The 23399-nt window shown below is 37.3% G+C and overlaps 4 protein-coding genes across 10 annotated transcripts; 2 read left to right on the top strand and 2 right to left on the bottom strand.

Annotated features, from left to right (window-relative positions):
* Positions 1-250: 250 nt before the first annotated feature.
* tmem221 (transmembrane protein 221) lies at positions 251-6213 on the top strand. Its single transcript, XM_059340803.1, has 3 exons — positions 251-790; positions 3517-3602; positions 5240-6213. The coding sequence occupies exons 1-3, from the start codon at positions 489-491 to the stop codon at positions 5776-5778; spliced, it is 927 nt and encodes a 308-aa protein (XP_059196786.1). The 5' UTR covers positions 251-488; the 3' UTR covers positions 5779-6213.
* Positions 3419-11132, bottom strand: borcs8 (BLOC-1 related complex subunit 8). 4 transcript variants are annotated; one of them, XR_009394893.1, is made up of 6 exons: positions 10992-11132; positions 10670-10782; positions 8272-8336; positions 8076-8182; positions 6425-6531; positions 3419-4209 (listed from the first exon to the last, which is right to left on the bottom strand). XR_009394893.1 is itself a non-coding variant. In XM_059340798.1 (6 exons), the coding sequence occupies exons 1-5, from the start codon at positions 11110-11112 to the stop codon at positions 6447-6449; spliced, it is 477 nt and encodes a 158-aa protein (XP_059196781.1). In that variant the 5' UTR covers positions 11113-11132; the 3' UTR covers positions 3419-4209; positions 6425-6446. The 4 variants fall into 4 exon arrangements, 3 of the variants coding, with proteins under 3 accessions (XP_059196781.1, XP_059196783.1, XP_059196782.1); XM_059340798.1 differs by having other exon boundaries at positions 6425-6516; positions 8075-8182; XM_059340800.1 differs by having other exon boundaries at positions 6425-6489; positions 8075-8182.
* rfxank (regulatory factor X-associated ankyrin-containing protein) lies at positions 10728-15907 on the top strand. 4 transcript variants are annotated; one of them, XM_059340797.1, is made up of 9 exons: positions 10728-10959; positions 11497-11601; positions 13885-13995; positions 14081-14146; positions 14241-14341; positions 14434-14559; positions 15224-15290; positions 15374-15454; positions 15558-15907. In XM_059340797.1, the coding sequence occupies exons 2-9, from the start codon at positions 11502-11504 to the stop codon at positions 15608-15610; spliced, it is 705 nt and encodes a 234-aa protein (XP_059196780.1). In that variant the 5' UTR covers positions 10728-10959; positions 11497-11501; the 3' UTR covers positions 15611-15907. The 4 variants fall into 4 exon arrangements, with proteins under 4 accessions (XP_059196780.1, XP_059196778.1, XP_059196779.1 ...); XM_059340795.1 differs by lacking the exon at positions 10728-10959 and adding an exon at positions 11270-11396; XM_059340796.1 differs by lacking the exon at positions 10728-10959 and adding an exon at positions 11381-11409.
* nr2c2ap (nuclear receptor 2C2-associated protein) lies at positions 15755-23057 on the bottom strand. The gene is made up of 5 exons (XM_059340802.1): positions 22772-23057; positions 22496-22586; positions 17444-17549; positions 17227-17294; positions 15755-16348 (listed from the first exon to the last, which is right to left on the bottom strand). The coding sequence occupies exons 1-5, from the start codon at positions 22807-22809 to the stop codon at positions 16226-16228; spliced, it is 426 nt and encodes a 141-aa protein (XP_059196785.1). The 5' UTR covers positions 22810-23057; the 3' UTR covers positions 15755-16225.
* Positions 23058-23399: the final 342 nt, after the last annotated feature.

Here is a 23399-nt window from a genome sequence, read left to right as displayed (position 1 = left end):
TAATCCTTCCTGTATATTGTTGTTCATTTCACACATTATAAAAAGGCCTTTTTAATTAGGTACAGGCTGTATTAACTCTATAGTGTGGCTGCACTCTTTTAATGCCTTTTGTTCTGTCATGGTGTTTTGTGTTGAGTCAGTGAGCTATGCCTCTCCCAGGAGCGCGTCAACGCATTGTTTCCTGAGGATTCAAGAGAAAAAGTCCATTGTTGTTGCGAAGTTTTTAATCTGGGGATTTAAAGCACATCACATGCTCAGACTGAGCAGCGGGGCGCTGCACCACAACACGCAAACTACTGCAAAAAACCACGCTGGGGAGGAAACTATTCATCCCGAAAGGAGCAGGGAAAACATTTTCGTTCACACTGCGATGCCAGCGCACTTTTTGGCACTCTAGGATCGCCGGAGAAGTGTGTTTTAGGACAGCGACCGGGAAAGGGAAACTTTTTATTCTGTGGGGAAAGCTCGCCTGAGATTTAAGGATAAAGATGACGCTCAAGTACAGCCAGCGGTCTATAATAGTTCTGTGTTTACTGGGGATTTTATCGGCCATCATGTCTGTTTTATCGGTCATTTTGATTTTCCAGCTTCAGTCTCAACAGACGGCAGTGAAGGAGTCTCCCCCTTCCACCTCTGCGCTCATCCCCGTCCAGATCTGGGCCGTGCTGCTGCCTGTGTCCACGGTGCTCTCTGCTCTGTCCCTCAGCCTTCACCTGAGCTCTATGGTGGTGTGTCTCCTCCACAGCTACTTCTCTACAGAGGTCTGCAGAGGAGAGCAGGATACTGACAGGTATTTAGCTGCATGTAACGCACCTCTTCCACCACAAGTAAAAAAAAAAACCCACCTGCGACAGCCCTGTTGGTCTGTTGGTCCAAATGGTTCAGAAATATAGTCCCGGTCAGTTCTGACAGGCTGGGCCACGTTTGAAGGCTTAAACACACCTGTGCAGTGGTGGAAAAAGTATTTAAGCAAAAGTACTAATACCACACAGTGAAATTACTCCACTACAAGGAAAAAGATCTTTATCTTAGGTCAATTATTTTCTTTTTGCTGATCTTGCTTCAGTGTCAGCCATAACTACAACACATGTATATCATCAAAAATAAATAAATAACAATAATGTTCTACACTCACTGCCAAGCAGTGGTGGATGTGTATTTAGATCCCTTACTTAAGCAAAAGTACTAATACCACACTGTGAAATTACTCCACTACAAGTAAAAAGAAGTAAAAGTCTTGAATTGAAAACCTACTGAAGTAAAAGTACAAATTATCAGCATCAAAATATACTTAAAGTATCAGAAGTAAAAGTACGAATGGACCCACTCAGATTGTTTTTATATATATTCTAAATATATTATTGATGCATTTATGTAAGCAGCGTTTTGTAAGCAGAATTTTGTTGGCTTCGGGCTCATTATAACTCTTTAATATACTGTTATGTGGATTAATTTATTTTAAAAAAGCATTATCACTTTAAATTTATCATGTTTTTTTAAATATATATTCCATATCTATTCGTTTTAGAATGGCCCGACAAATTGTTATATATATTCCAAATATATTATTGTATTATTATCATTGATGCATTTATGCATTTTAAGTATTGTTTTTACTTGTAAATATACTGTTATGAGGTTTAATGAAAAGAAATAAGTCTAATCACTTTATATTCATGTTTTTAATGTTAAATCTTGACCTGAAAAGTAACTAAAGCTGGCAGCTAAATGTAGTGAAGTAAAAAGTACAAGCCTCAAATTGTAGCAGAGCAGAAGTAAAAAGTAAAGTAGCCTACACATACCTAAAAAAATTGTACTTGAGTAGATGTACTCAGTTACATTCCACCACTGCATGTGAACACAAGCTGCTAATTGCAAAGTAAACATGGATCTGAAAAAGCATTTGCAGAAAACAAGAGTTTTAAAAGAAGAAATAACACAATTATTTTCTGACAAATATAAAGTCGAATTTCCAAGCAATAAAAGCGGTTCTTCTTCTAAGTTCAGGTAGTAGCTTTAGTGGCTAATGTTAGCCAACTGTTCGTTAACACGAGTTGTGGACTCCAGTCACAAATTTAATGACTTTGGACTCGACAATAAAATCAAATAAGACTTGCAACACCACTTGGACTTCAACAGTAGTGACTTGTAACTGCACCTGAACTTAAGCTTTTGGCTTAACAATACCTTAGAAGAAGAAAAAAATCCAATAGGCCTACCTGTCCCCATGCTGTGCTACATGCTATGAAAGGGCAATGTCAGCACTACTTTTAAAATGTCAGTAAGCAAATACAAATTGACAAATTATTTTTTGTATATTGAATTTATTATGACATGTTAAGGACTTAAAACTCAAAGTTTAGGCGTAGAATCTTGCAAAAACAATGACTTGTTCCCCCCTCTGCTAGTTGTGACACTACATATTAGCATTAATAGTAACCCGTCTGTTACTTGTGGCCACAGAATAACAGCCCCTTGTTATAATAAGTTACATCATTTCACATTAACTATTTATTGTGCAGTGAATGACCTGCAAATAATACCCGTGTTATGTAACAATCTAATACAACAGTAATAAATTCTACCAAGGGCAAACTTTAATATCAACTGAAAGAGAGATGTTAATTTAACCTTATTCTAATTTTTGAGGCTGTAGTTTGCGGTGTAAGTTTGTTTTATCTGTAAATGAGACAACATTTAGAGCAAAACAAAACCACCACAAGACACAACCTGTAATAAAGCCCTAGAATTGAATCAATGCTGTTCAAGAAATAATTATTGAGAATATTTAACTGCCTTGTATTGTATCCCACATACGCTTCTATTTTCTGGTCACACAGTCAGTGTACACTGTTGCTATAAGTGGAAAAAAAACATTTTATCTTTTTAGTAAGTGTTTCTTCCTGTGCTAGCACAATCTTCTTTAATTGTTCTCTGTAAACCACAGCAGATCCTGGTTGACTGCATTAAGTTTCATTAAAAGAAAACAAAGTTTCAGAAGTATAAAAGGGCCTTCCTTATGTGTCAGAGTGCAGAGGCCCGTGCTGCAATGCTGCTGGCCGACCCCCACCTCTCAAACTCTATGAATCCCATCTGAACAATGGCCTTCCTCTCATTATGCACCCAGCACACGGCCTCTAGCTGGCCCTTTCCCACGTCACTTTACAAATCCAACAGCATACCCCAGGACCTCCCTACTGACAGAGGGGACATTCCAAGAAAATGTGAATAATAATTAGCTTTACAAAAATCTAGCATTTCAGAGTACCCAGATAATCAATCATCCAGTGTGTTAGGACTTGAAGTTCTGATATACAAACTTATTGGGGGAAAAAATAAGGAAGGTCCAAGAAAAGCTGGATTGTAAAGTAAATAAAGTTGCAATGAACTGAGACAAAAGAAATGTGTCACACATTAATGGTTGCATGAAATTGTCTTTATTTATGCCCATGTTACAGAACTGAAGTAGTAATGTTAAAGTTTAAGCATGTCAGACAATGAACTTTGTTTCCACAGAGCAGACTGGTTCCTTTTGGATAGCAGAGCTGTACGACACGTGGCTATCGGACTGTTCTGCCTCGGGGTTTCTGTCTACTTGGCAGGTGAAAACAAATGTTCCTTTCATTTAGATTCTGGATTCTCTCTTGAAGAACATGTTGCCCAATCTGGCATGCCATCTATATATTAAATCCTGAAATTAAGTTTAGAATTGGGCACCTGCCATTGCCTTCTAGCACATATTTGTATGTTTTCTTAAGCTTTTATAATTTGCATACAGGGTAATTTTTTCTTTAACAACAAATTCACAAAGACTTGATAACTACTGTTCAAAACATTGGTGCTGCAGTAGATTGTGAAAAGCAGAAACAAAACCAGCATGGCTGCTTTCTCTCTGCTCTGTCCGGCGAGTCCAAGAGAACAATGCATTCTTTGAGCAGCGTCCATGACTTAAGTGTTTTTTTAATGCTGAACGTGGCAGTGCTGTGGTGCTCTGTTCCACTGAGCGGCTTGTACTGGGGGTCACTGGAGGCAGTCACTCCATTGTGATGAGGAGGTGTCGCCCTTATGACCCCACTTCAGCCTCAATCAAGAGGTAGCAGAGCAAGGGACTGTAGAAGTGAACACCACCAACTCAGGAAGTCACGTCACATCCCAGAGCCGTGCTTCTCTCCTCCTTCCTTTAGCACGCCTGAGTCCATTGTCCGCTTCCTGGAGATAAACATAGGACAAGTCAGCTAAGAATAGACTTTAATGACATTTTAAAACACAATAAATACACTTTTGCATCCAATTGGTATGATGTGGAGAACATAATGCAAATTTGTTTTCTGTTATATTAATGTTCTGAATGTTGCATGAAGAGCTTAAAAGAATGTTGGCACATTACATTATGAAAGTAGGGCTGCACAATTAATCGAATTTTAATCGTGATGTCGATTTTGGCCGCCACGATTAAATTAACCTGATCGTCAGCGATATTTCCATTTTAAATGCGGCTCTCCTGCATATCTAATCAAGCACTTTCTACACCAGTAGTCCACCAACCATCAGGGGGCGAACATATAGTTAACGTTTCATGTAGCTGCCTAAATAAATTATGAGCGAGCGATAAGCAGGATGTGACGTAGAACTCGACGCCACAACAACATGCGCCATTTGTAAAAGCCGCCAAAGCGGTGTTGCAACTTGGCAACTTTGCTGCTATATTTACCAACTTTTCATATTTTTCAGGTCCCCTTAGCGAATATTTTTCAAGAAAGTGACTAAAGACAAATCCAGCGACTTTTTCTGGTGTTATTGAAGACTCATTCTTACTCTTAAGTAACTCGTAAGAACGAGTCGAAGTGGCACAGTCCTCCTACAGCAGTCTTTCCCAGCCGCAGAGCCGGAGGGGATGTTAACCCCTTAGCATCCAGTCTATGTATGTGCTGCTGCTGCAGGAGGTGTTCACTTAGCAATCTCTGTTTGTTTACAACAAGCACCAGACACTCTGTGTACACACTAAAAACTGTTCCTATTGTTTGTTTAAAAGTAGTGCAATAAAAATGCAGATGCTTTCCCTAGCATGATGAATAATCGTGAATAATAATCGTGATTACAATATTGATCAAAATAACCATGATTATTTTTTTGGGCATAATGGTGCAGCCCTAGATGAACCATATAACATTGTTTGCTGGTCATTTAAACCTTCCGTGTATATAAATTCTTTCTATCACCCTCTTCTCTTCCTTGGCAGCTATGTCCCTCTTTATGCTCCTCATATTTGAGGTGGAGACTGGCATTGCAAGCGCTTGCGTGCTCTCCTCTGGGATCTTAATCCTACTGGTTGTTGTGATCCACTCTCTGGTCAAAGCTTCTTGTAGTGCCAAGCGCTATCACAGCGACCACCTCGACACCCTCTTCCAGAACGACCATGGAAGTGGTGACACGCCCGTCTCCCGGCACTGCGAGCTAAAAATTGGCGTGGACAAACCGCGGATGCACCGCAGCCAGTCTCACCTCCAGCATCCGATATCCTACCCTCAATGTGGCAACCCGAGACAGCAACCCTACCAGCCACAGCAGTACTCCCCTGCTGCAGGCTCCCAGGGCCATGCTAGCGATAAAGACGGCTACAGCAGCGGTGGCAGTTGTCCCAGGATGCACAGGACCCTGTCTACTGAATCTGGTCTACTGCAGGCCCAGGCTAAACCCTGGAATGGGATCAACAATGAAATGAGGAGCGTCCTTGCACGCAAGTCAGGGATTTCTGCAAAAGACTCGACTCTTGTGTGACATAAAGGAAGTTGAGTTTGTGGTTTAAGACTCTGATGACCTATAAGCATCATAAAGAGGACTGCTAACACAAGTGTCATCTCAAGCAGATCAGTTTGTACCTTTTTACACTCAGCATGTTTATCATGGCTGACTGCAGACATCATGGGACTAAGATGGAAAAAGTTTAAACCCTTAACTGATTTCTCCTCTTCAGATTATAAATCAATTTTATTTGGATGAAAGCATATGAAAGCACAATTTTTGTATCACTTGTAGTGTTTTGTATGAATGAGCTTGATTTAAATCTCACCATTGTTGCCCAAGTATCAATCTGGCAAATGTATAGCTTTTATTGTAATAATGTGAATACCTTATTCTGCTGTATATGGTGGCTTTCTGCCAAATATTTGTGCACAGTGTGCAGATGTGTTTTGTTATGTGTTGTTCAAAATGATTTCTTATCATCCGTAAATTAATTAATTTTAGAAAATATGAGTTTAAAAACAGGATGTTTTTTGACACCTAAAATGGATTGAAGGATTAAAATAACGTTTAAGAAAAAAAGTTTAATGTCAGTTAAATGCACATTTCAATTACTTCTGAGAAAGAAAATGTATTAATACAGGCCTGAATGTTTTGATATCATGTCTGGAGGGATACTAACCTTGGACACCTCGGTCCAGAGGTCAGGAGGAAGTGGAAGGGGCATGTGGAGCAGAGACAGGGGGACTGGGAGGGGGAGTCACATCATGTAAGCTTCATGCAGGAGTCAGTGGGAAACAAACAAAAAAAACAGCACAAACAAATAAAACAGAAACCATGAAGCTCCCATTAACTACAAAATAGTTCAGAAAAGGACTGATAAATGTTTTGCAGTTATTGGGGGGATAAAGTGGCATTAACTAAAAGTAAAGAAAAGCAAGTTGTATTTGCTGTTGTCCCAAAATATTAACAGCTACAAATGATTATAATGAAGGATTAAATAAAACAAACAAAAGGTCATGCACGAACAAAGGTGTGACATGAAGCTTTGACACTTTTGACAGGGTCGGTGGTGTGGCCAAAACAGTAATATTCTATAATTATCTGGCTTGTTCAAACATTTGAAGCTTCTAGAGAAGTTTTCGAAAGAAGCTTTGATGTCTTCAATTATATTCTATGACGTCAACACCCTCAAATAAAATAAAAAACGTCAAACAAAATCATCAATTTGAATAAAGTAATTCATTAAATTGTTTTTAATGAAGGTAATATAAATGTAGTTTATGATGCTGTTAGATTGCTATTACACCATCCCATTAATACAGGTTTGTGCCTCCCTTTGTATGGGATAAGTGGTAGAGCAAACAGTTTTTTGACGGCAGTTAGAATGTTTATTTTTATATATTATAATTTAACCATAACCCTAAACATAAGACTAAATGTTAACAAATATGGATTGAAGCTGAATATTTCACGAGATAAAACATGTTGTAATCGTTGGAAATGGTTGAGCCAATGAGCCACCACTGAATGCTAATTCTACAAATAGTTTAATACTAATAATAGTGTAGCCTAATCTTTATAAAATTTCTTTGCAGAATTACAAATACAGAATGAAAACCACTTCCAAAAATGACTGCCTCTCACTCAAGTGACTGAATAAACAATCCTTCCTCCTACACCTGAAAGATAATATGTTTAAATACTTCTGTCACACATAATTAACCTTTTAAACATTTACTTTCCAAATTTGATAAAAATGGAGTCACATTCAAGACACAGACACTATTAAACAGTGCTGGAAGCAGCTGGAAGTGCATGTTGTATATGGATCCGAAATAGAGCTGCAACAATTATTCGATTAATTGGACAATAATTGATTATTAAATTAACCGTCAACTATTTTGATAATTGAATAATTGGTTTGAGCAGTCCAAATTCAATAAGTCCAAACTCTATGATTTCAGCTTCTTCAATGTGAATAATTCTGGTTTCTTTGTTCCTTTATGATAATAAACTGAATATCTCTTTAGTTTGTGGACAAAACAAGAGATTTGAGGATGTCATCTTGTGGTTTGGCAAACACCGATTGATATTTCTATACATTTTATTGACCAAACAACTAATCGGTTAATTGTTTAAATAATCGACAGATTAATCAATGATGAAAATAACCGTTAGTTGCAGCCCTAATCCGAAAAACTTTGCCACTTGACTAAATTTGCATATTTTCTTGTTTACCTGACTATTTTGTATATATAAATATATATTTGTCCCGCTACACTTTGCACATCTCCGTCTCTCAGTCAGCATGTTAACTGCTGCCTCCTACCTGCGTCCTTGAGAGTTGCTAATCTGTTCCTTCATGCTGATGGCTTGCCGGAGGAGGCCGTCAATGTTTTTGAAATACAAGCTGCTGTTTGTCATGCTCTTCACGGCACTGCAAAAACCAACAGATCAATAAAGGTTTTAACAGTCATGACATTACAGTGGGATACTGCAAATATGTAGGTCTGTGCTTCTCCTCACCTGCATGCATACTCCACTGAGTAGATGGCTCCTTGACTCTGCTCCTCCCAGCTCTGCATGTCTGTCTACATGACAGAAAGTACAACCATCATATACAGGAAAGAGAGTATAGTAATAGTTGTTGTCCTGAGCATAAAACCTACATGACTAATGCTCTGCCTTCTGATTTCAATGACAACTTCAACAACAAACACAAAAGCTTTTGAGGCTTGAAAAGAAGTAGGAAAGTAAACAGCAATCACATCCAATTAGGATAAATACAGGTTGGGGGATGTGTTGATTTTACTGTAGCCCATAGTCCATATGAGCCACCCACATGTGTTTCTTAATACAAATATTCTTGTGATGCTATTGGAATAGCACAATGTAAAATATATCCCTATGAATCGTTTTAAATGTAGTATTTTTTCTCTAACAATATGGCACAGCATCGAAAAAGTTGTGTTTTTTTTAAATTATTTCTTATTATCTAAATAAAACATAGGATTGTATACAAATAGAATAGTAACAGATAAAGAGTTAGGGGATGTATCTGAATTTGAAATCAGATAATATACTGAGTGAGATCCTTCTGGAAACATCAACATTATGTTTATAATTTTCAATTGTACATTTATTAATGAATCATTTTGCCCAAATCATCATCAAGTCTATTACATAAGAACAACATTTGTGTTCTTTACTGGGTTTTTAAAGAAACCAAACACCAAATTTTTCCATAACAAATTAAAGTATTATGATCAAAAGATATGATCAATGAAAAATTAAATTGTTTTTGGTGTGAGAACAATACCAAAATAGATATATTTTCTGAATATGCATAACAATAAGAGCAATTTGTATTAATGTTTTTATTATTATTATTATTTCTGCTTGCAGTGATTGGCAGGATAACATTTATCAATATTTTTAACGGACACCTACTTAACTCTATTCAATCAATCAATCAATCAGACTTTATTTGTATAGCACTTTTCATACAAGAGAGATGCAACACAAAGTGCTTTACATAAAAAAGGAGAAAGTAATAATAAAAATAATGGTAATAAAAATAACAAAACCTAGAAACAAGCAAACACCCTCCGCCCATCCCCTGACCCTCCATCCACCATCCTATTAAAAACAAAGCACAAACTGAGGACGCTCCATCTCAACATGGAGCAGTGAGGAAACACTGGAGGCAGCTTAGAAATTAATTAGATAAAAAATAAAGTAAGGTAAGATTAAAAAAATATATAAGTAAATAATAAAAAGTTTAAAAATAAAAAAGATAAAACAATAAATAAATAATTAAGAAGTAGAGCATGATAAAATATGTACACATAAAATTAGACTAAAAAATTGTAGCAAATAAATAGATAAATAAAAGACATGTTATGATTTTATAACACTAAGATGCATGAGCAGAAAAATCTCTAAAAATGCTTCAGGTAAAAGCCAAATTAAAAAGATAAGTCTTAAGTTTGTTCTTATATTATTAACAGGTAGGTATTTATCAGGAAACATGCAAGGCCAGATTAACCACATGGGCAACTGGGCAATTGCCCAGGGGCCCATGACCTCTAAAGGGCCCAGGGCAGTGTGGGCACAAGCAAAATATCTGGTTATCTCTGACTTATATGTTAAACTGTCTATTGGAGACGTTGCTCAAAAATGCATTTTGAGGTGACAGGGTGATTTCTGTTTAAAATGAGCTGAGGACCAAAATGCTACTTGATTCTAGATTCTTGATTTTTCTTTGTGTCTTGTCTTCCTCTGTGATGCCTCTATTAATTCAATACATTTGTGCTTCTGGGAATAGGTATTGTTAAATAAATATTGGATGCTTTGAAAGTGGTTGCTTTCTTATTTTTTTGTGAAAATTGAGGACACTTCCTCCTCTATCTTTTTCTATCTTTTTGTACGGTGTCCTTGAGTGCCAAGAAAGGCACCTTTCAAATAGATGTATTACTATTATTATTATTATTATTATTATTACTATTATTATTATCATCATCTATGTAGTGGGTCAATTTTGCCAGATTATACTGATGCTGATGTGTTTTGTTTTCATAACATCATATATCAGTTAGTTGCCTTGACAAGAGGACATAGTGGTGCATTTGTAGTTCTATGAGCGTTTGCACATCTGTAATGAAAATGCACTTGATGACAGTTAGTTAATGATCTATTGAGTATATTAACTGTATATTACTGTAATTGATTCTGTATTTTGCCAGATTATGGGGATTCTGGGGTCGTGATGATGAAGCCCTTGAATATTGTTGCCCAGGGTACAGTAACTTCTCTGATCTTATTTGCGAGACAGACTGTGAAGGGACACAACCGGCTATACGCTAGTTTATTCCGCTCTATGTGGATCCCAAAAGAACTTTCCTCTGGGTAAATGTGATGATACCTTGTGCTGCACCAGCTCCGGCAGAGACCTCCTGACGTGCTCCTGCAGCCTGTACAGAGCCACTGACGGCTCGTTAGCCAGCACGTACATGCTCTCCGTGAATTTGTCAGTCACTGTGGATTCAAAGAAGGTCACACAGATGCAGAGAATAAACGAGCCATGTTAGGAAGAAAAAGAAAACAGAGTAAAACAGCAAACGACATGGATAAGTAGCCACGTAAAGTAACTTAGCATTAGCTTAGCCGCTAATGAGCTAACAGCTACTAGCTTAGCTGCAACGTAACAATGAGGTAAGTTGTTGGTTTATTCAGCTAATACTTACCTCGTCTAACTTTTAGTTGCATCTCCTGGTCCTCCATAATGTAGTAAACTCCTAACAACACAAAGAGCTGTAGTCGGAGTGTATCAGCTGATTGTAGCTTCTTCCGTATTGTTGTTATCATGTGTCACACGACAATATTCCGGACAGAAATATCGATTATGAACAATCAGTTCTTCCTTTGAGAGAACCATGCAAGCTCCTTGATACACGGGTCGAGTCAAGCGTGCCTTTTCCTTTTGTTTTGCGAATAAAAATGATTTATTAAATAGCTGAATCAACTGAGCGATAACTAATGTATCCCGGTGCTCTTGGTTTTTACCAGATAGGCTCGTAGCGACTGGAAATAATTTACTTTCAGTTTCCCAAAAGGAAGTTAGCGCAGATTAGACCGTGAGGCTCGATGTGGTGAGTGGACAATGTAATCTGCTTTATAAACTAATTCTGGCTACTTTTCCTTGATAGCAGTGGCACACTGTGCAGTAACTGATGCTTGTTTTGGTTGCAGTGATCATGGAGGCCAGAGGTGATGAAGAGGTTGCAGATGGCCAAAACAGTCGCTCACCTAACGCTGATGATGGTCCTTCCGAGTCCAGAGATGACAGGTCCAATGGTATCCCTGCCTTTTTATATTTTATCTTTTAATCTACTGTTGAGAAATGCATTGAGGAAACCTTTAAAATTAAATTATCTGACTCCAACACAAAATCCTCACCCATTTCTCTGCGCCGATTGTTTGATAGGGAATGATGAGCAGGAGACGTCCGAGTTCTCAGTTTAACTTCACTTTATTACAATACATCAAGAAATGTGCGGTTATATGCGGTAATCCACACGTCCCTGACATGACATTAGACTGGTCAGTTCATGAGGTCTGGACCTAGTCTACTTTCCCTGAACCCTTTTTATATCCTAACAGAGGTTTAATAAGAATGTAGGTAGAACTCTCCAGAAGTGCCTCCTTCCGATGATCATCTTTGATTTGTCAGTTTATTGCATACGTGCACACGTCATGTCACCAAGCAGAGAAGACAGTTATCTTTCTGCTCAGCACATCATATCCATGACCTAACCTGTTAACAAAACTTTCAAAACATAAACTCCTGGCTTGATAGGACTTGCAGAGATATTATTGGAGACACTGTTGAGAAATGCATTGAGGAAACCTTTAAAATTAAATTATCTGAATCCAACAGTAAATCCTCTTACCAATTCTCTGCGCAGATCTTTTGATGGGGAATGATGAGCATGAGATGTCAAAGTTCTCAGTTTTTACATTTTATTACAATATGTCAAGAAATGTGCAGTATACAGAGTCTCTGGGTTCAATCCACACGTCTCTGACATCACATTAGGCTGGTCAGTTCATGGAGGCTGAACCCCTTTCTGTCCCTCGAACCCTTTTTTATAACCTAACAATGTTTTACTAATGATGTGGTGCGTCCCTCTCGAACAGTTGATTGGTCAGTTTATTGCATACGTGGAGAAGTCATGTCACCAAGTAGAGAAGACAGTAATCCCTTCTGCCCAGGACACCATATCTATGACGTGACCTGTTACCAAAACATTCAACAAAACCTCCTGCCTTGTTATGACTTGCAGAGATATTATTGGAGACACAGATTTTGCAATGTCTGCATAAAATAAAAAACATAAAATATATATTTTTGTGATGATAGAATCTTACTAAGTTTATCCAGTTGGAATAAATATATTTAGAGTTATCATAGTTTTAAGACAATATTAGCACATGATCATTGCATCAAAAGCATCTTACATGATGAATCTATAAATGCATAGAGAGAGGGCACACACACAGTTAGTGCATTACGCAGGCACAAACAGTGACCTAGTCAATCAGATAGTGACCCCCATGCACAGAGGCAAACACAGAGACAGAATAACAGATTATTTCTAACAACACAGATTTCGCAACAAAACAATAAAACATAAAACATAAAATAAATATTTTTGTGATTATAGTATCTTACTCTAAATAGGACAGAGGAAGTTTAGGCAGATGCAGTAAATGTATTTACTTTAATCCTAGTTTAAAAACAATATTAGCACATGATCATTGTATCAAAGCATCTTGCATGCACAGAGAGACACACACACACACACACACACACACACACACACACACACACACACACAGTGAATTACGCACAGAGACAGAATCACAGATTATTCTAACACTACGTTCCCTATGCGTGTTAACTTCATTGACATAATATCTGTCACTCGACGTTTTAGTCTTAAATTACCAATTAAACAGTGTGTCAAATAATAGATTTTAAAGCCCTGTTACCTGTTTACAAAGCCCTGAATGGTCTCGGGCCAGGCCCAGATATATCTCAGAGTTACTTTTTCATTATGAAGCATCCAGACTCCTGAGGTCAGGGGAGGTGACCTGCGGCTCTGGAGCCACATTTGGCTCTTCAGGTCATCTGCAGTGGCTCCCTGTGGCGGTGACAAAAAGCATTACATTACATTACATCACATGTCATTTAGCTGACGCTTTTTTCCAAAGCGACTTACAATAAGTGCATTCAACCTGAGGGTACTAGACTTAGACCACCGGAATCAAGTAAGTTATTATAATATTATATTATTTTATATTCAAATAAGTTATTAAATTCACAAGTATACATTCATTATTACATTCATACAGCCCATTCCCTACTCACACATTTAAATAGTGCATTCTCAAATGGTAGCCAACTTGAAAGATATTTTTCTATTCAGCTTATGTATATTCAGAACATTATGACCTATTAGTATTATGGGTAGGTTCATTTAGACTTAGTAGGCTGTTTCATCTTCATAGTAAAAAAAAAAAGGTATACGGAATTGCCTTCCACTGACATGTCTGTGGTTCATCTGCTTGGAACAGTGTCTCCAGAAAACACGGATGTGGATGAAGAGGGTTTGTTCATACACCCCACCACTCTGACCAACAAGCAGCGTGGGAATGAGGTTACAGTACGCCCAGCAACATTAGACTGTAAGTCGTGGCAAGAATACTCTGATGGCTAACAAATATCCATTGTCTTGAGCATATGAAGTTATTGAGACTTTATTTCCATCAGCTTTGTCTATACACCAGCTAGCAGCACAAGGCGAGGTTTCACAAGTGGCTGCACACCTGAGCAAAGGTAAAGAATCTAATCTGTAAAATAATGTTCATTTTGCCCATTATTGAATTGCACAAATTTCCGACTGATGCACTGTACCTGTTTTATTCTGCAGACAGTTCACTGCTCAGCAAACAGGATGAACGGGGCTTCACGCCTCTTATGTGGGCAGCAGCGTTTGGAGAGAAAGCAATGGTGGATTTTCTCTTGGAAAAGGTTAGAAGTAAGCGACTGCTGCCCAGAAAATCATGCACATATAATTAATACACCAAAACTCACTGGTTTTTACCGTTTTTCTTTTCTTTTAGGGCGCAGACCCCAAAACAATTGCGAGGGAGCGAGAGAGTGCTCTGACACTGGCCAGCTCTGGAGGTTATGTGGACATTGTTGTGTCTCTTCTCAGACATGGAGTCGACATTGACACTTATGACTGGGTACAGAGCAATTTTCTTTATATCTGACATGTCATACATCTAGAAAAAAGTATATGCTCCTGACTACCAGGGAAAAAAAAATATTTTTTTAATTTAAATTCCCCAATCTTTGTAAGTTAATTAGAATACTGAAAACAAAATGCCATACCCGTGAAATGGAACCTTCATGGCAACTAGTTAATCATAAGGAAAATATCAAAGTCAACTTGAGAATGAGTTGAACATCCAAATAACTGCTTATCATTACATTTATTTATTTTTTTTGCTTTGTTGTGCTTTGTGTTTTGCTATTAAGAAACACTATGCTGAAATAGTTAAAACAATTCAGAGAATGTTTTAATGTGTTCTTAAGAGACTTATATAAAATATGCCAACAACATTTCAAGCCAAAATTTGCTCAATAAAAAGTATCATGCACTTACTTTTCCCTTTCCCGTAAAATGTGCTTGCACTGACGGACGCCATTTTCCAGAATGAGATGTGAAAGGTACCAAAGCCCCACCCCCTCACATTTGGTATCATTGAAAAGCCCTAAATGTCCTCTGTAGATAGCAAAAGGTCCTCCACAGAGGACAAATTTAAACTACTGGTAGTCAGGAGGATATGAAACATCAAAATAGAACTATGTTTTTGTGTGTTTTCAATTATGTATTTTTTTTCTCAGAATGGTGGGACTCCTCTTCTTTACGCTGTACGAGGGAACCACATTAAATGTGTCGAGGCACTCTTAGGTATATTGCATGCGTTTGGTTTAAAGTCATGATGAATTCTGTTTGAATGCTTTATTAATTGCAATTACTGTACTCTCTTTAAGCCGAGGGGGCCGACATGACCATCGAATCTGACTCTGGGTACAGTCCAATGGCCTTAGCTGTTGCACTCGGACACAAAAAGAGTATGTGTTATCTTCTATTAACTAACAAATGTTTTATTTTTTACTAGAGGTTACTGTAAAAATGTTTTAATGAATTAACACAGTCATTTCTCTTGTTTTCTAGTTCAGAAAGTGTTGGAGGACCATATCCTGAAACTCTACAAGCCACCAACATGACACTCATTAAAACAAACAACTGCAAAGGACAGTTTGATGCAGTTGATCTCAGATCTACAATCAGCGATCACTGGTGGTGAGATGACCAAGACTTCAGTCACAATAACACTGTAATAGATCGGTACATATGCAGAGACAGTTACATTTATTTTTTAAAAGATTTATTCCATTTGTTTGCATTAGATTGTATTAGAGTGTACAAAAACTTTGTACAAACAAGGACTAAAATGTGCAGCGGATAGTTTTGTTTGGCAGAAAAAAGAACTGAACAAGTTTTAATAAAAAAGTATTTTTATACTGTGTGTTCCACTGGAGTGAGGCTTCAACTTAAAGGCACAATAAAAACACAAAGAGCATCATTAAAAATGCTCTTCATAACAAATCCATTAAATCTGCAATTAAAACTCAGGTTCAGACTCCACGATAAGCCTTCTGTGTTTGAGTGATAAAGAGTGAGTTGACTTGACTGATCCAACAAAGTGTCCATACCAAAAAAGGCCACGTTCACATCAGTTCATGAGGTGGCACTGACTTGTTCCCAAGTGCCACCTCACCATCCAGCATCCTCTTACTCCGGAGTCACTTCCTCTCTCACGAGAGGATTTTAAAAAATGGTCATGAGGCTTTTCCCCCCAGGACGTCTAAGGAGTAAACAATAATTCTCCCAAAAAAGTCGGCACTATTCTCAAACATTATTTTTACTTTGTCCACTGCAGGGGCCTCCTGTATGGGAAAGCTGTGGGTGTGGAGTTAAGAACAAGATAAGCATGGCAATTATAGAAAACATGTCCAGGAAAATATTGTCTGATACTTAATATGAACCATCTAGAAAGCGGTAACAGGAAACGCACTGTGTTCGTACAGTGACAGGTACAGCTTCAGCTGCTGTGATAAGTTTGGTGTAGAGCCACAGGCTGCATTTTAATGTAAAGCGGAAATGTATTTAGGATTACGTATATTATCTGGTTAAAGAAAAATTTGTGATGGAACACCCGTTTGTGTCTGATACAGTGGTTTTGTTGAGCATAACGTTTTTTTTATTTCCGGCACACATCACCAGTGGTTGTAAATTATGATGAATGCAGTTGAATGAAGAGTTAATTGTAACATTTATTGCTTCCCTGATTAATTTAAATAACAGTGTTCGTACAGCATATTGAGATTAAAATTCAAGCACTTCCAAGGTACCTAAAACTAAAAATTCCATCACATCTAAATTGTATCACATTAAATTTGATTTTATGTATTTAATAATCGTTTAGTGTAAATGGTAACTCAACTTTAAGGGAGAAAAACAAAAATGACAATGGATTGTTTCACGGCGACGGGACTCATTGACATCATTGATTGTGTAGATTATGTTTAAAATCAAGCATTCTTTCAAAGAAAATATTCATATTCAAGCATATTCCAAACCGTGAAATAAAATGGTTAAAACATAGCATTTTCCAAATGTTCAAGACTTTGTACGAGACCTGAAATAAGGATGTCTTGTAGAAAAACAACAAGGTGTACCATTTTAAAATGTTTCTCCTACATTTGGCATTATATATTAATTAAAAAAAAATCACATGAATCAAATCTTTCAACTGTTGCCCAGTAAGACTGAAGGATATCTGAAGACAGTTGTTGTCCTCTGGATAGAAAAGGCTGATCTCTGTATAGGATCCATCTTTTGGACAACCTGTGGAAAGCACAAGCAGAAAATCATTTATCTTGTCACACTTAACATAGTCTGTAACAGGAAACACACTAAATTGAGTGGGTGGTGAATAATCACATCAGTGGTGTAATGGTGGGATGTAGTTAGACAATAAAATCTCTGAGTTTTACCGTGTAGTCTGCATGTTTTTGCTGAGAAGCCTCCCTGGAACTGAACCTTCAGCTCTGACACTTTGACAGATTGGGGGAACTCCAGAGACACCCACTGACATTCACCCTGTCAAAAACATGACGCTGATGACTACAGAACATTCTGGTGCCTGTGGGAAGCCTTTGAGTGTATACGTGTGTGTGTGTATATATATATATACAGTAGTGTTAATAATAGCAGTCCAATGTGACTAACCAGATTAATACAGGTTTTTAGTATATTTTTTATTGCTACATGGCAAACAAGGTACCAGTAGGTGCAGTAGAGTCTCAGAAAACCAACAAGACCCAGCATTCATGATATGCACGCTCTTAAGGCTGTGCAATTGGGCAATTAGTTGAAAGGGGTGTGTTCAAAAATATAGCAGTGTCTGCCGTTGACTTTACAAACTCAAAACTATTTAGTACAAACTTTTTTGTTTCTATGATTTAGCAATCCTGTGATCACTAAACTAATATTTAGTTGTATGACCACAGTTTTTTTTATAACTGCTTCACATCTGTGTGGCATGGAGTCAACCAACTTGTGGCACCTTTCAGCTGTTATTCCACTCCAAGATTCTTTAACAACATTCCACAATTCATTTACATTTCAGAAACAGCATTCTTGATGTCACCCCACAAGTTCTCAATTTGGTGTGTGTGTATGTGTGTGTGTGTGTGTGTGTATACAGTTGAAACCAGAAGTTTACATACACTATATAAAAAGACACATATGCTTTTTTTCTCACTGTCTGACATGAAATCAGACAATCACTTTTCCTGTTTTAGGTCCGTTAGGATTACCAAAATTATATGTATTTGCTAAATGCCAGAATATTGAGAGAAGGATTTTTTTCAGACAATTTTTTTATTACTTTCTTCAAAGTCAGAAGTTTACATACACTAACATTATTATGCCTTGAAACAATTTGGGAAAGCCCAGATGATGCTGTCATGTCTTTGGAAGCTTCTGATTATTGACAACATTTGAGGTAATTGGAGACACACCTGTGGATGTATTTTAAGGCACACCTGAAACATGCTACTTCTTTGTGTAACATCATGGGAAAGTCAAAAGAAATCAACCAAGATATCAGGAAGAGAATTGTGGACTTGCACAAGTCTGGTTCATCCTTGGGTGCAATTTCCAGATGCCTGAAGGTGCCACATTCATCTGTTCAAATAATTATACCCAAGTATAAACACCATGGGAATGTCCAGCCATCATACTGCTCAGGAAGGAGACGAAGCTTAAAAAAACATGAAACATAAAAAAGCCAGATTACAGTTTGCAAATGCTCACAGGGACAAAGACCTTAATTTCTGGAGAAATGTCCTGTGGTCTGACAAAACTGTAATCTGTCTTTTTTATGTTTCTTTTAGAGTAATGGCTTCTTCCTGGCAGAGCCTTTCAGCCCATGTCGGTACAGTACTCGTTTCACTGTGGATAATGACACACTCTTACCAGCTTTAGCCAGCATCTTCACAAGGTCTTTTGCTTTTGTTCTTGGGTTGATATGCACATTTTGGACCAAAGCACGTTCATCTCTGGGACACAGAGCCCGTCTCCTTCCTGAGCAGTATGATGGCTGGACATTCCCATGGTGTTTATACTTGGGTATAATTATTTGAACAGATGAATGTGGCACCTTCAGGCATCTGGAAATTGCACCCAAGGATGAACCAGACTTGTGCAAGTCCAAAATTATCTCCCTGATATCTTGGTTAATTTCTTTTGACTTTCCCATGATGTTACACAAAGAAGTAGCATGTTTCAGGTGTGCCTTAAAATACATCCACAGGTGTGTCTCGAATTAACTCTAATGTTGTCAATAAACCTATCAAAAGCTTCCAAAGACATGCCAGCATCATCTGGGCTTTCCCAAATTGTTTCAAGGCATAATAATGTTAGTGTATGTCAACTTCTGACTTTGAAGAAAGTAATAAAAATTGTCTAAAAAAAATCCTTCTCTCATTATTCTGGCATTTGGCAAATAGAAATAATTTTGGTAATCCTAACGGACCTAAAACAGGATGGGCCAGCGATGAACTGGCCCGAGCAGAGTGCACTGACAATTATTTGTTTCTTACCAAGATAAAAAACTTTAGATTTAGAAGTATTAGATACTTTATCTTGTTTTAAGAGTTATTTTCTTATATTAAGTGATCAACATGCTTTTTTCTAGATTTAACAATCTTAATTTAAGAAATCTTGTCAAGTGAACACAGCTAGTATGCACACTAAAAACCTCTTAATCTTCGAGTGTTCTGTTCGTGCACACTTTTTTTATTTTTGCAGGGACAGCTCACAGTTAAAAGTAATTGCATCAGAGTTAGATAGGAACTAATTTACATCTGTTATCCCTGGGCAAAAAGCCAGCCAACCAACCACAAAACAGAAAATACATGACATAAAGTAACAATACATAAAATGCCGTCAGTGTGTACAATAAGTATGTATCATAGTACACGGACACAGTGGTGGAATGTAACACAGTACATTTATCCAGATACTGTACTTAAGTAGCCTGGGTATACCCAGACTGCCTTGCGCGCTCAAATTTAATTTCGAACCTCCAGGCGGTCTGGAAACCAGGAAGCTTTCTTAGCCCTGTTTTAGGGATCCAATCACAGAGCGGGGAGGGACGGCAAGACGATGACGCGTACTACTCGGCACTTGGAAGCTTGTAGTTTTCTTACGGATCCAACATGGCTGCTGCAGACGCGAAACTCTCTTTAGCTGTAGATGGTGTTTTAAATAGTTTAGAGCGAAAGTTGAAAGGCGAAAGGTCTCTTAGCGGCTCTGCTGTCCCCCGGCTCGGAGCAAGATCACCGGTAGCGGGACTATTAGCCCGCTAGCGGCGCTAATCACCGGCGCTAGTGTAACGCCGGTGATCTCGCTACCAGCCGGGGGACAGCGGAGCCGCCGAGAGACCCGCAGCAGCTTGTTTATTGCCCATAAAATCAGTGGATGTGTGTGGCTGAATGACATGAGGGGGAATAAAGCGTGAAAATAAATCTTGCAGAAAGCAAGAACTGGAGAAGCAACGCAGCAAGCAACACTCTCTCACAGACACACACACAACAAACATCCATTTCTGTTGCTCTACTACGTCATCTGGTATAACTGATACGATTGGCTAAGAGCTACCTACAGACGCTTTTGATAGACATTCTAAGCGCCCAATAAACTGCTCCGGAGGATCGTAAACCACACCTCCTCTACGGAGAAATGAACGGCTGGTTCCCAGACCACATCTCATTTGAGATTTGTCTGGTGTTAGCCAGGCTAGTACTTAAGTACAAATTTGAGTAATTTCATCCCCTTCTAATCCAGTGAAAACCATTTTCCAGATGTTTTGATTTGTAATGTTTGTGATCAAATGATTAAGTGTCTACACATGATCATCATAAAACATGATTATTGTAGCCTCATGCCCAAAGGCTGATGCCCAGAAATGAAACAAAATAAGTAGAAAATACACAGAGAGCAGGGGAATTCTACCAGTACAGACACTGCCACACAGTAAAAGTGGGTCATAAGTGATGATTGAATGGAATTACTTTTGTATGACATTTTGGCATGACATTACAGGAAATCCTGCATAGTATTCCTTTAAAAATCAACAGCAGTAAAATGCAATCATACACATGAATGCAGCAGTAATATGGCAAAAACATTACATAACGTTAATAATTAAAACCAGAATTACATGAATGTAGCACTGCTTATGTCACTTCACTTATTTATTTATTTATTTATTTTTATACTAAAATCGTGTATATCCTTTACATATATACTTTTTAATTATTGTCCCATGCAGCAATCTATTTTTCATTAATGTGCAATGTGTAATACAAAATTACTTTTTTCACATAATGTGTATAATGTCTAATTTTCTTTATTTTTATATCTTTGTAACTTCTGTATCTTAAGCTGCTGTCTTATCTTAGTTTTTCTCAGTCGCCTTTCTCACATCTCTATTTACATTTGCACAACAGTTAATACATTTCTCAAAACAATTAGTACAAACTGTAAAACCTAGTTGATAACCTGTGAAAGTGTGTCACTTGCTCAAAATGGATAGCTCATTCCTCAAAAGCAAGTATTCATGTCAATGAAAGTGTCAGTGACATCAAGATGAAAAGTCCTGACACCATGTTTATGAACAAGATAGTGAAATGTCTGTCATGTTTTATTATGACAGTTTACTCTGGAAATGTTATCAATGAAAAAAAAAGTCAATTTCAGAGACATTTTCAGTAAAAAATAAAGTAAAAAGTGAAACATTTTTATAAAATCTGCTTGACAGATTTTGACTAGTTCAACATTTTTGTATGTAATGACTCAAGCAATGAAATGAGGACTATTAGTTTTATATGGAATGACTATTCAGCATTCACAAGTATAGTTAATTTTGACTTATTTAAAATTTTAATTTATTTTATTATATTTTAATTTATTTTATTCTATTGTTGCACTGTGTTTATGTATTTTAGTATTTTAGTTTTTACCGTATTTCCTGCAACTGTGATATCTGTACAGCACTTTGGTCAACCCCGGTTGTTTTAAATGTGCTCTATAAATAAAGTTTGACTTGACTTGACATGACATAAGCAAATAATAATGTTATAAAACAGCAGAGAGTTGTATGAAAGCACTTGATGAATGTCCAAAAGCATTTGTAGTTTGTTGTAAGGAATGAGAAACTGCTACTATGATGAGCACAAATGACTAAATGTTGTAGCCGTTGAACTAACTGTTGTGCAAATGTTAATATTGATGTGAGAAATGCACCAAAGCCACTGAGAAAAACTGTAATAGTCACACTGACAGGGATTTTACTGCACAATAACGTCTACTTTTGATCATTTAAGTACATTTTGCAAGTTACTAAAGTAAGGTTTTAATGCAAGTATTTTACCTGTAGTGGGGTGTTCTCACTAATCTGGTATGATTGGTTTGCCTCAGAAAAGGACGTGAAGCCTTCTTCCACCTGATAGTAAACAGTGCATACAGCTGTAGTTTACCTGGTCTGAGTTCCAGCACGTCTCTTCATTGCAGTCAAACATGTACTTCTTTCCAAACTGCTTCACATCTCTGTTTAGCACTGAACTCACCCTGAAACAGGAGAGAAACATCACAGTAAAGTTAGTTTACCTTCTGCTAGCTAACAAACAGCAGCACGTTTAATCTACGAGGCCTTTTTTATTGGATTAATGAGGGACAGCGGTTCAAAACTGGCACTTTCCTCCATTTGACATGTCTTAATTAATACACTTAATTCATTTAAATCTGTTATTTACCTGCTTTGTGTTTCGCTGCAAATCAACGAGGATGCCATGTCGAGTTTTAAAATGACACATTGCCGTAAAGCAATGCGGCTCTTTGCGACAGGTACGTCTGTAGTTTTTTTAAAGCTTTATTTAAACCATACAGTCTATGATTTAAACATGTTTTCTCAGTAGAACCTACAGTCTATGAGTAGAACAGTGACATTCGTAAACATAACACTTGTAAAAATATCTGCATTTCTTACTCAATATCTACTCACTCCAACATATATATAAAATTGAAAAGATGCACATAAGGTGATGAAGCATACGTAGGGCTAAATAATACAGAAAAATAAAATAAAATAAATAAAAACCCTCATTAATTAGTGAAAATAAACTTCAATTGTTACCAAGGACAAAATACGCAAGCTTACATTTCTCTAAAAAAAATTTCTATTATAGTGGGCATACAGTATTCATAGTTTTAATAGATTAAAAAATAATTTTGAATTCGTTCCTGAATGACATTGAGTATGGGAGAGTTTTGAAGAATTTATATTTATGTATATGAAATTGACCTTTTAAGATTAACAAACTGACGATCTTTTTCATTTTTAGTTTTTACAGTATAGTAAAATATCTTTGGCTTCTAATTTAA

Source organism: Centropristis striata, chromosome 9 (genome assembly GCF_030273125.1).
Source record: "Centropristis striata isolate RG_2023a ecotype Rhode Island chromosome 9, C.striata_1.0, whole genome shotgun sequence".
Classification (NCBI taxonomy): domain Eukaryota; kingdom Metazoa; phylum Chordata; class Actinopteri; order Perciformes; family Serranidae; genus Centropristis; species Centropristis striata.
Note: the sequence above shows the minus strand (reverse complement) of the source record. Positions and strands in the feature narration are given on the sequence as shown.

Coding starts and splice junctions, on each gene's coding strand:
- tmem221 (XM_059340803.1), top strand. CDS start 489: ATGACGCTCAAGTACAGCCAGCGGTCTATAATAGTTCTGTGTTTACTG. Junction 791..3,516: donor GGAGAGCAGGATACTGACAG/GTATTTAGCTGC, acceptor TTGTTTCCACAG/AGCAGACTGGTTCCTTTTGG. Junction 3,603..5,239: donor GGTTTCTGTCTACTTGGCAG/GTGAAAACAAAT, acceptor CTTCCTTGGCAG/CTATGTCCCTCTTTATGCTC.
- borcs8 (XM_059340798.1), bottom strand. CDS start 11,112: ATGATAACAACAATACGGAAGAAGCTACAATCAGCTGATACACTCCGA. Junction 10,783..10,991: donor GCAACTAAAAGTTAGACGAG/GTAAGTATTAGC, acceptor TTGAATCCACAG/TGACTGACAAATTCACGGAG. Junction 8,337..10,669: donor CGGAGCTGGTGCAGCACAAG/GTATCATCACAT, acceptor TCTGTCATGTAG/ACAGACATGCAGAGCTGGGA.
- rfxank (XM_059340794.1), top strand. CDS start 11,478: ATGCTTGTTTTGGTTGCAGTGATCATGGAGGCCAGAGGTGATGAAGAG. Junction 11,602..13,884: donor CAGAGATGACAGGTCCAATG/GTATCCCTGCCT, acceptor TGCTTGGAACAG/TGTCTCCAGAAAACACGGAT. Junction 15,455..15,557: donor TGCACTCGGACACAAAAAGA/GTATGTGTTATC, acceptor CTTGTTTTCTAG/TTCAGAAAGTGTTGGAGGAC.
- nr2c2ap (XM_059340802.1), bottom strand. CDS start 22,809: ATGGCATCCTCGTTGATTTGCAGCGAAACACAAAGCAG. Junction 22,587..22,771: donor TGCAGCGAAACACAAAGCAG/GTAAATAACAGA, acceptor CTCCTGTTTCAG/GGTGAGTTCAGTGCTAAACA. Junction 17,295..17,443: donor AAAAACATGCAGACTACACG/GTAAAACTCAGA, acceptor TGCTTTCCACAG/GTTGTCCAAAAGATGGATCC.